Genomic DNA, 11,691 nt, shown 5'->3' on the forward strand with positions numbered 1-11,691 from the left:
CATCCCCACACAGAGCCCCCTGCCCACCCGGGCTACCCCATCCCCGTGCTGGTGGTGACTCACGCAGCCCGTGACCTCGTAAGGCGTATTTTTAGGCACTTGTTAAAACAGAAAGATAATGAGGAAGGGGGGGGGACGACAAAAGTGATGGAGAAAAGAACCAGGGAAGCAGCTGGTGACATAACGGTGACAACTTTGAGGGGGGCATACGGTGCTGGCAACATCCCCATCCCAAAATACTCTCCCCCTCCCCAGCCTCGTTAAGCCCCCAGGAATAATTGCCTCCTTAAAGGCAGCTAATTGATTTCTGCTCGCTGATTAAAGCCTCTGCGGGAGCCGGGGGACATGCGGGGGCGATCGATGGCTGTCAAGCGTCCCCTTGGTCCCCCCTCTTTTGGGGCGGGGGTGGGGCTTGTCCCCTGCGTGTCCCCTGGGGTTTGGGGTCATTGCACAGGCGGGAAGGGCATGAGGGGATGCACTCCCAGGGTGTTCTTTTGGGGACAGGGGGGATCGTGACCCTACGGACCTCACAGGTGCCCCCGAGGTTGATGCCACCTCGGTGTTGTCACCCGGGGCCACCGAACCGCTGTGGCGGGCAGCACTGGGAGCGGCCCCGGGCTGCTCTACGCCTGTGTGTCCGTGTCCCCCTCCCCCGTCCCCGCGTCCTTCGCTCACCCCCGGCGCTGGCGGCGCCTGTCACTTGCCATCGCGTCCTGCTGTCCCCGCCGAAGCTGATGGAGATGGCAGGCGACGGAGCGGGCGCAGCCGCGTGTCCCCATGTCATGAGCCCGCCGGTGCTCAGCCCCCGGGGACGGCTCTTTGGCGTGGCCCGGCCATGCCCGCGGTGGCACCTGCGGGTGCCCCGTTGTCACTGTGGCCTCTGCCACCAGCGGTGACATCCCCTCCCGCGGACCCACGGTTGACCGCGATGGGTGCTTGACCACGATGGGTTCTTGGCCACGTGGGTGTCACCTGGGCTGTCCCAAACTGTGGTCCCTCGTGGGAGGGGAAGCTGAGGCAGGGAGAAGGGGCAGGTCCTGGGGACCATCCCCCAGGGGTGTCCCCAGCTCCACGGGGACGCTCGGAGTTCTCGGGGTCGAGGGTGGCATGGCGTGGGGACAGGGCGTGGCTCGGGTGACCACGCGGGGCGGGGGCCACCGAGGGGTCCCGAGCGCTTGGATGGGGCGGTCAGTGGGGCAGCCGGGGCCGATCCCACCTCCCTGCCTCAGTTTCCCTCCCCCGGAGAGCGGGGGTCGCGGGTGGGCGGGGCGGGGGCGTTCCCACGGGCGTGGTTAATGCGGCGGGGGCGTGTCGGGGGTGGGGTGGGCGTGGCGAGGGGCGTATCCTGCTGCGAGGTGGGCGTGTCCCGGCGGGGTGGGCGTGGCCCGTGCGGCGCGGGGCGCACCGGAGCCAGCGGAGCGCAGCGGAGCCGCCGCCGCCGCCAGCCCGAGCCCCCCCGCCGCCGCCGCCGCCCTGCTCCCCCCCGCCGGCACCATTCCCTCCCCCGGGCGCCAGCGCGCCCCGGCCGGGCGGCGGCTCAGCCTGGGCCGGAAAACTTTGCTGGCGGCCGCGGCGGGGGTGGTGATGGTGCTGGTGCTGGTGGTGCTCATCCCGGTGCTGGTGAGCTCCGCCGGTACCGACGGCCGGTACGAGATGCTGGGCACCTGCCGGATGGTCTGCGAGCCCTACGGCCCCGCCGCCCCCCCGCAACCGGCCGAACGCGGCCCCCTCCCGCCGCCGTCCACCCTGGTGCAAGGTCCCCAAGGCAAACCGGGGAGACCGGGGAAACCGGGACCACCGGGACCGCCCGGAGAACCGGGACCTCCGGGGCCGGTGGGGGCGCGGGGTGAAGCAGGAAGACCGGGACCCCCGGGATTACCGGGACCGGGGGCTACGGGCGCGGTGAGCGCAGCCACCTACAGCACGGTGCCGCGGGTCGCCTTCTACGCCGGCCTCAAGAACCCCCACGAGGGCTACGAGGTCCTCAAGTTCGACGACGTGGTCACCAACCTGGGCAACAGCTACGATGCCGCCTCGGGCAAGTTCACCTGCGCCATCCCCGGCACCTACTTCTTCACCTACCACGTCCTCATGCGCGGCGGCGACGGCACCAGCATGTGGGCCGACCTCTGCAAGAACGGGCAGGTAAGGGCTGCCCATCCCGGATCCCTCTGCGGGAACGGGAGCTCTGCTGCCCCCAAGCACGGGAGAAGGGCTCTGGGTGCTTCCTCGGGGTGCCCCGTCCTTTTCCTGGCCTCGGCGATGCACCCTCTGGGTGTTCCATCCTTCTCCTGGCCCCAAGAATGCACCTCCAGGGTATCACATCCTCTCTGTGCTGATGACGGACTGTGGGTGCTTCCCCGGGGGCCCTGTCCTCCTCCCGGCCCCAGGGATGCACCCCCAGCGTGCCACATCCTTCTCCCAGTGCTGATGATGGGCTCTGGGTGCTTCCCCAGGGGCCCCATCCTTTTCCCAGCCCCAGAGATGCATCCCCAGGGTGTCACATCCTTCTCCCAGTGGCAATGATGGGCTCTGGGTGCATCCCTGGTGTGCCACATCCTTCTCCCAGACACGGACATGCACCCCTGGGGTGCTTCATCCTTCTCCCAGTGGTGAAGATGGGCGCTGGGTGCACGCCCAGAATGCCCTGTCCTTCTTCTATCCCCAGGGATGTACCCCTGCGATGCTCTGTCCCTCTCTCGGTGACAATGATGGGATTTGGGTGCGTTTCCAGGGTGCCACATCCTTCTCCTGGGCACGGAGGTGTAACCACAGGGTGCCCTGTCCTTCTCCCAGTGATATGATGGACTCTGGGTGCACCCCCGAGGTGCTCTGTCCTGCTCCCAGCTCCGGAGCTGCATTCTCAGCGTGCCCCATCCTTCTCTCAGTGCCGGAGATGCTCCCCCAGGATGGTCCATCCTTCTCCCAGTGGCAATGATGGGTTCTGGATGCGGCCCCGGGGTGCTCCGTCCTGCTCCCCTCCCTGAAGGGGCACCACTGGGGTGTCCTGTCCTTCTCCCAGGGACAATGAAGGGCTCCGGGTGCACCCCTGGGGTGCCCCATCCTCCTCCTCCTCCCATTCCCAGGCTCTCCCCTGTGTGCCCTGTCCCTCTCCCAGTGCTGGGGACAGCCACCATCCGACCTGACGTGTCTCCAGGGGTTCCCTCAGCTCTTTCCCTGGTCCCGGAGGTGTGCCTTGGGGTGTCTCGTGGTGCCTTGGGGCACCCCCCCCCCGCCCCCCGGGGGGCCCGTCCCCCCCCCCCCCCACCCATGCCACTGTCCCCGCTGGGGTCCCTGTTGGGGACAGGGCTCCTCCGCAGGGACAGTGTCCGCACTGGCCTCGAGGGGGGCAGCGCCTGCCCCGCTTTTGGGGGGCTGCACCCCCAGCCCGGAGCCGGCTCTGCTGCTGCTGCTGTGTCGGGAGGGACGTCCCCATCCCCGGCCGGGCTGCGTGGGGACACCGCGGGGGACTCACACCCCGAGGGTGGCTCCATCCTTCTCCCTCCCCGCTCCCGCATCCCCCCGAGCCCATCCCGCTGGAACCCCCAATGCCAGGACTCAGCCTCGCCGCCCCCGCGCTTTTCGGGTGCCCCTTTTCCACGCCATATCCCCCTCCCGGCCACGACTCGAAGGACAAGATGTGGCTGTGACCCCCGGCATGTCACCCGAGCTCAATTCCCCTGGATGTCACCGCAGCCGGCATTCCCGCCGGGATCCATCCACCCCGCTCCCGCTTCCCATCGCTTCCTCCGGCATCTCGCCCCGCGCTGCATCCTTGTCCTGAGGATGCAGGACCCCGAATTAACCGAAAACTGAGTTACCACCCCAGAAACAGCCGGGGTGTGAGGGAGGGAGCGGGAGCCTTGTCACGGCCACCGCGCTTCACCCCCCCGGTTCTGAGCCCTTCTGAGCGGGAGCACAGCAGGAGCCGCTCGGCAGCTTTTCTCCATCCAAACACTTCAAATTTCCTTTTATTGGGATTTTTTTTGTCCTCCCCCGCCCTCTAGCCCTAAATTCTGGGGGGTCCCAGCGCCGCTTGGCACGTCTGGCTCTTTCTGCCAAGCAGCATCCGTGTAACTCCGGACTGAGCACCCCAAAAACTCACCTCAGCCCTTTTGCCTCCCACAAAGTATTTTTGGGGACCACCCCAAACCTTTCTACCCCCCAGCTCTGCGGGGCATCGACATTCCTGGATTAATTTCCAGAAGATGTGGAGCCCCTTGTCAAGAGGAGCTGCGCTCGGGCGGGTGATGCAGCTTAATTAACTGCTTGTTAATTACTAACAAGGCATCGCCGCATCGATATCTGTAAAGAAGATCCCCCCCAATGCTCCAAATAATTTTAAAAATGGGGTTATTTAGGGGGTTGCAGCCCAAAACCCTCCGTCCCTGGCATGGTGTGGGGTTCCCGGTGGATAAAGGTTGATCCTGGCATCTTCACAGCGAGTCAGAACTTGGGGGGCCCCCCCGACCTCCAAAAATCCCCTGGGTGCTGCCGGTTCGGGGGCAGCCCATCACCGTTGGGTCGGGGCTGGAGTTAATGAGAGCCAGGGGAGCTGCTACTGGTGGTTAATTAGCATTAATTATTATTTTTATTAGCCCGTAGCTGAGACGAGGGCAGCGGGAGGGGGAGGTGGACGGACGGAGGAACGGATTGATTGATTGATTGATTGATTGATGGATGGATGGATGGACGGACGGACGGACGGACAGACAGGGCTGGTACCGGGTGGTTTTGGGGTCCCGGTGGTGTAGGAGGGCCATCCATGGCTCAGGGAGGGTCTCAGCCCCAGGGGTCCCTGTTGGGGACAGTCCCCAAGGGTACACAAGAACCTGCTGGGGGGTCCTGGGGGCACTCACTGCCCTGTTTGGGGGTCGGGGGGGCATCTGCTGATGCACCCAAGGGCCCTGGGGGGCACCTGCGGCTGCGCCCAGCGGGATCTGAGGGGGGGCACTCAGGGGTGCTGGGAGGGCGCCCTGAGCTGTGCCCGAGGATCCTGAGGAGCAGCTGCCACTGCATTTGGGGGTCCTGAGAGGCAGCTGCCGCCACGCCTTGGGGGTGCTGGGCCATGGTGGGAGTGGGGCACATGGTGTCCCAGAGGCCCCGAGTGTCACTGCACATGGCAGCGCCTGCTGTCCCCTGTCCGCCTGAAAGCTCTTGGGTGCAGCCCCCTTGGGGACCACTTCAGAGTGTCCCCAGCACCGGGGACACCCCCAGCATTGTCACTGAGGGCAGGGACAGCGGCTGCAGCGGAGTCCAGGCTGGGGTCAGGCCACCCCCATGGCTCCCACCTCCCGGCTGTGCCATAGGGAAACTGAGGCACAGAACCGGACAAGGGGGTGAGGCCATCGCGGGGGGCCGTGGTGGCAGCCCCCCCTCCTGTGCCGCTGCGGTGCCGGGAGCGGCTCAGCCCGGGCCCAGCGCTGCCATTTATCTTCCCTGGTTAGCGAGGGCTGGCGGGCGCGCGGTGACGAGGCGGCTCCCTAACGAGGGAAGACGGATGGCACCGGGCAGCTCCAGCTGTGGCGGGGGGAACAATGGTGGGAGCCGGGCGCCAAATGGCTTTTACTGGTTCTCCTTCCTCACGGCTTCTTCCCCCGCTCCTCTTCCTCAGCAAAACCCCGGGAGAGGCAGCGTCCCCTGGAGATTAGGGCACTGTGACTGACGGGGATTCAGGGTCCCCCACCGGGAATGGGGACTCTCGCGGTGGCAGGGTAGACACAGAGGGACTTTTAGCAGGGTGACAGTGCTGCTGGTGGCACGAGGGACGCGGCTGCGTGGGTGCGAGCAAGTCCTATGGGATTACCAGCCTGGCTGTCAGTAGGTTCCAGAGTTAACAGCAGCTGACCCCAGCACCGCAGGCTGCCGGTGGGCTCGGGGACGTGCAGCTGCACCCCAGAGAGCAGTGGTCCCCTGGGACCCCTGTCCTGGGGACACAGGACAGGACTGCGCGGGGCCAGCCGTCCTTCCCCCGCCGCTCCGGGACACGGCAGCGGCTCGCCGGTGCCTGCCCGCCCCGCGTGAGCCAATTAAGAGCCGATTCTCGTCGATTGTAATTAGCGGCACCTTCTCCCGGCGCAGCGCTTCTGCATTTCACTTGGGATTTCACCAGCCGCCTTGTCACTGTCACCCAGCGCCGCGATCTCCCCGCGAGGCGCCGGCGGAGATTTGATTACCCAAAGAATTCTGCAGCGGCAGCGGGCTCCAGCCACGGGGCCGCTTCTCCAGGCGGTGACGGCTCCTCTGGCTGTGCCGGCACCCAGGAAACCTTCATGGGCGTGCGAGTCCCTGTGAAGGGGAATTTGAGTTTAGCCCTCGCCACACGCTCACGGTCCCTGTGCAGCTCCTGGGAAGTGCTTGGGGATGCGCTGCGTTCAGTGGTTTGGTTTGGGACTGAGCTGGGAGATGGGGTCCTGTGCCCCAGGCATGGTCCCGTATCTGAAGCCAGAGACAGGGTCCTGTGTCTGAGCTGGAGTCCTGCATCCAAACCTGGATCTGGGGTCCCGTGATGGAGCTGTGGTCCCACATCTGAGCCGGGAGCTGGGGTCCTGTATCTGAGGTGGGGTCCTGCACCCAAATCCGGAGTCAGGGTCCTGTGCGAGAGCCGCAGTCCCATGTCTGAATGTGGAGCTGTGGTCCCTTGTTGGAGCCGTGGTCCCATGTCTGATCCACGGTCCTGTATCCAAACCTGGATTTGGGGCTCTGCGTCAGAGCTGTGACGGTATCAGAATGCAGAGGTGGGGTCCTGTGTCTGGGCTGTAGTCCTGCACCTGAACCCAGAGCGGCAGTCCCATGTCTGTTCCATGGTCCTCCATCCAAACCCAGAGCCGCGGTGCCGTGTCTGTGCCAGCGGATCAGGGAGAGGCTCTGGAGGAGCCGCCTCCAGCCGGGACCCGGTCACCCACGGGTGGGGATCCAGGGCACCCCACGCTACCCCGGGGCGGGTGGATCTGATGTGGGTGAGGCGGGACCCGGCGTGTCCCGTGGGATCCACGGGCCGAGGCGTGTCCCGAGCCGATCTCGCGGTGTCCCCTGGGCAGGTCCGGGCCAGCGCCATCGCTCAGGACGCCGACCAGAACTACGACTACGCCAGCAACAGCGTCATCCTGCACCTGGACGCGGGGGACGAGGTCTTCATCAAGCTGGACGGGGGCAAAGCCCACGGCGGCAACAACAACAAGTACAGCACCTTCTCCGGCTTCATCATCTACTCGGACTGAGCCTGGACCCGCGGCACCGCCCCCGGCACCCCCCGCAGCCGCCCAGCCCCGCGGCATCGCCCCCGGCATCCCCCGCAGTGACCCCCCAGCCCCACGGCGTCCCTGTGCCGTGGTTCGGTTCCCTGCTGCCCCCAGCTCCCCTCGCTCCTGCCCAGCCCCACGGCATCCCCCCCTCCCCGCGCTCCCGGCTCCCTTCGGTGCCCAGACCCCCCCTTTTCCCGGTAGCTCACACCAAGGCTGCCAGCTGAGGGCTTGGGGCTGCAGAGGCTTGGGGGGTGGCAAGAGGCTGGGGGTGCTCCTCGCGCTGCCTCACGGCACCCCCATCCCCGGCTGTGCCCCCCCTTGTCCCGCCCCTGCTCTCTGCCCGCCCCGGGGCCGTGCCGGGGGTCTCGGGGGGGTCCGGCTGTACAGACGCGCGGTGTCCGCACGGCCCCGGCCGGGGGGGCTGTGCTGGGGCGGGAGGAGTCGCCGTCCTGCCGCCCCCTCCCCCGCCGGGGTGACAACATGGTAAAGCAGAGCTGTGATCTCTCCCCGTCTGCTGTCTGTGTCCCCGACGTCCCCCACCCTGGGGACGGGGTCTTCCTGCCGCCGCCACCCCCCCACCCCGACGCCGCTTGGTTTATCGAATCAGCCCATCCCCCCGTCCCTATCAGTGGGGCCGCTTGGGGTGCCACCACTACCATGGCCCTGTCCCCAGAGCCGGGGTGGCCCCATGTGGGGGTGTCCCCTGAGTAACACAGCATTGCCACTGTGAGGGGAGGGGCACGGTCAGGCCACACAGAGCCACCGGGACCCTCGGGCACACACGGCCGTCACCGCTGCCTCGGCACGGGCAGGACGTGGCCCAATTAGAGGTGACAGCGGGTGCCCGGGGCCAGCGGCCGCCTCCGGAGTGGCTGTGGTGGGATCAGAGAGTGAGAGCCCTGGGGACACGGAGTGGCCTTGGGGACAGGACGGGGCTGGGTGTCCTCCTGGCTGTGTGTGTGTGTGGTATGTGTGTCCCCAAGAATGTGTGTCCATGTCCCCAGGTGTGTGTGCGCGCGTGTGTGTGTGTCCCAGGGGGTTGCGTGCGTCCCCTCAGAGGGGAATGTGTGAGTGTCCCAAGCGTGTCCCCCCCCGGGGGAGTGTGCCCCCAGGTCTGTATGTGTGTTCCCCCAGGTGTTTGTGTGGGTCCCCAGGGATGTGTCTGTGCCCCAGGGCTGTGTGTCCCTCAGGTGTGTGTGTGTTCCAGGTGTGTGTTCCAGGTGAGTGTGTCTGTGTCCCACGTATGCGTCTGTGTCACAGGGGTGTGTGTGCCCCCAGGTGAGTGTGTTCCAGGTGTGTGTGTGTGTGTGTTCCAGGTATGCGCTCCCTGCCCCAGCTCTGTGTGTGTGTCCCAAGCCTCGGCGGATCCCGGCGCTGCTCCCCAGCATCGCTCCCAGCTGGAGGCGGCGGCGAGGCCGGGCTGAATCGCAGCCCCGAGCAGAAGGTCCCCGAGAACCGAAGCCCCGCCCGGGGACCCTCCCGGACCCTCCGGGACCCCCAGGACCTTCCAAGCCCCCTCGCCGCCGGGGCTCGGAGCTGCTGCTGCTGCCACGGGAGCCGCCGGCAGGGGGCGCGGGTGGCGGCGAGACTACAGCTCCCATGGTGCATCGCGCGGGGCTCCGGACTACAACCCCCATGAGGCACCACGCGAAACGCAGCCAATGGGAGTCGGAGGCGGCGCGGGGCCAATCAGGGGGCAGGGCGGGGCCTCGCGGGCAATTTAAAGGCGGCGCGGCGGCAGGAACCCGCCTAGAGCGGAGCGAGGCGGGAACGGGGCCGGGAACGGGGCTCGGAACGGGGCACGGCACGGAGTGGGTGCAGGGCCCTGTGCGAGGGGTTTTGGGGCCCCAAAGAAGGTGCAGGGACAGTGAGGAGGCCGTGGCTTAAGGGGGCATCAGATCGTGAGGGGCTGAGCGGGCAAGAGGGGACAGTGTTACCGCTGTGGCGTAAATAGTTACAGGAGCGGTTTGGAGCCGAGGAGCCTCTCCCCGCGGATCGCCCTGGATCCCCTTCCCGAGGAGGCTCCGTGAGCAGCACCAGCGTTCCCAGGGACCGGCTCGTTCCACGGGGTTTGTGCCCCAGCGGCAACCGCGGGCGGCCTGGGAGCTGCGCAGGAGACGGCGGTGGAGGGGCCTCAGAGCAACCACCGCGCACTAAACGCAGTGTCCAGCACATGCTACAGGACAGGATCGTCAACAGTTTCCCACTTCATCCTTTAAAACGCTGAAAGGACTCTGGGCTCGCTCTTTCCCCCCGAGCCCAGCTCGGATCCTGCTCCCCTGCAGCCGCAGCAGGCGCAGCCCAGCCCTGTACCGCCCCACTGCAGTGACTGCACCAACGGAGAGACTCAAACCCGCTCTTAGAATTTATGTGGAATCTGCTCAGGGAATTTTAACACTCTCCCTTTGTTTCCTCCCTGCTGCAAAGATTCCAGGTGAACTCATGCAGTGCTGGGAGTTGGATGTTTGGAGAAGGAAGTTGGGCTGGGGTCCCATATGGCTTAGAAATTGTTCAGGAAACTTCCCAGCCATCCATCCCAGAGCTCCCGTGCCAGTAACACTCCTGCCCCTCCAGGCTGGCACTGAAGCCCCTTTGCAGCAGCAGCTCCAGAGATTCCTCAACAGGAATTCCTCCCTTGCTTTTAGTGGGGCATTCCTGCTAATACACTCAAAGGGAAAAGTTTCAAGGGTTTTAACACTGCCCTGACACACAACATTATTGCAGTTACCAAACAGAACAGAATTAAGGTCAACAGAGTTGCCATAGGCCAGAAATTATTTCCGATATAAAATCACAAAGGATTATCAATATAAAATCACAAAAAGTGGGTTGATCATTCTCTGCCTATTGACATACTGGTCAGTCACCTGGTGCTGGCAGTTGGATGTTTGCAGAAGGAAGGTGACCTGAGGTCCCATCTGGGTCAGAAACTGTTCAGGGAACTTCCCTGTCATCCATCCTGGAGCTGCCCTGGCAGCTACACTCCCACCCCAGACTGGCACTGGTGGGGCCGAGGCCCTCAGTGGCTCTAGTGTCCCAAGGGGCCCTGTTGGCTCCCCCACACCCCATCCCACAGTTGCTCCTGGTTTCCTCTCCAGCTCAGCCCCAGAGCTCCAAGAGTGCAGTCCCAGGCTCTGGTTTCTTTATGGAATTTCATTGTGGTGCAGCAGCTCAATAACAACTTGAGACAGAGCCTCTGGGGAGGGACCCCAACAAAGGACCCCCCAGGCTTCCATCCCCTCCCAGTCTGTGCACCTGGCAGTGGGGTCTTCCTGCTGTGTCCGAGTGTCCAGTCACCCGCCCGGTGCCGCAGGGCCCTGGGCCCTTTGGGTCATTGCCAGGCCCTGGCCCATTGCCGGGGGCTCTGGCCATTTCCCCTGCAGAACTCACCCTGGAGCTCCCAGGGCAGCTGCCTCCTGAGCTCTCTGCACTAAATGCGCACCTCAACACGAGGGACCCTCATTACACACCACGAACTGCGACAGAGCAACATCCCCCAACACCCCAATCCACAGCTGCACCCACAGGCTGGAGCTTCCTTCATCCCCTTTAAAAATCCAGCACACAAGACATGGTCCCACAGGACATCCTCATCCCTGAACTGGAGGGACACGGGTGTGAAGGGTGGGCTGTGAGTGGGTGAGGAATTGGCTGGCTGGATGCAGCCAGAGGGTTGTGGGCAGTGGCCCCATGTCCTGGGGGAGGCCGGTGACCAGGGGACCCTCAGGGTTCTCCGGTGGCACCAGGGCTCTGCAATCCCTTCCTCACTGACACGGACAGTGAGTCAAGCCCACCCTCAGCACGTTCACAAAGGTGACATGAAGCTGAGTGGTGCAGGTGGCATCCGGGGGGACCTGGACAAGCTTGAGAAGTGGGACCAAGAGAACACGATGAAGTTCAATAAAGCCAAGTGCAAGGGGCTGCACCTGCACAGGGACAATCCCAGGCACCAGCACAGAGTGGGAGAAGAGCTGGGAGCAGCCCTGTGGAGAAGGACTTGGGGGTTCCAGTGGAGGAAAAGCTGCACCTGAGCCAACAGTCAACACCAAACGCCAAACTGCAGCAAAAGAGGAGTGGCCAGAGGGGTGAGAGAGGGAGGGCTGCCCCTCCACTCTGGGGAGCTGTAACGAGATCATCTTTTCGGGTCCCGTCCAACCCAAACCCTTCGGTGACCCCTGTGGTTCCACGAGAATGAATCGTCGGGGGTGCCGTTGGTCCCGGCACAGTTCCACGGCCGCCAGCGGCACGAGCGACAGCGTTCCGGGGCTGCCGGGCACCGGCGGATTCCTGAGCGCGAGTGACAACGGCCGGGCTGTCCCGCGGCCGCCGCTCCCGGCAGCTCCGGCCGCGCTGGCATCGCTCAGCTGCGCTCTGGTCGCTGCTCTCCGCACGGAGGCGATTGCAAAGCCCCTTCTCGGTGAACGTGGCCGTGCCTCGTCCCTGGCAC

The 11,691-nt window shown here is 65.2% G+C and overlaps 1 protein-coding gene across 1 annotated transcript; it reads left to right on the plus strand.

The window, feature by feature from the left end:
• The first annotated feature begins 1,442 nt into the window (after positions 1-1,442).
• C1QL1 (complement C1q like 1) lies at positions 1,443-7,748 on the plus strand. The gene is made up of 2 exons (XM_042021599.1): positions 1,443-2,145; positions 7,041-7,748. The coding sequence occupies exons 1-2, from the start codon at positions 1,585-1,587 to the stop codon at positions 7,218-7,220; spliced, it is 741 nt and encodes a 246-aa protein (XP_041877533.1). The 5' UTR covers positions 1,443-1,584; the 3' UTR covers positions 7,221-7,748.
• Positions 7,749-11,691: the final 3,943 nt, after the last annotated feature.

This window comes from Corvus kubaryi, unplaced genomic scaffold, assembly GCF_017639235.1.
Source record: "Corvus kubaryi isolate FWS band 111438036 unplaced genomic scaffold, C.kubaryi_AGA036_p1.0 37152, whole genome shotgun sequence".
Taxonomy (NCBI): Eukaryota; Metazoa; Chordata; class Aves; order Passeriformes; family Corvidae; genus Corvus; species Corvus kubaryi.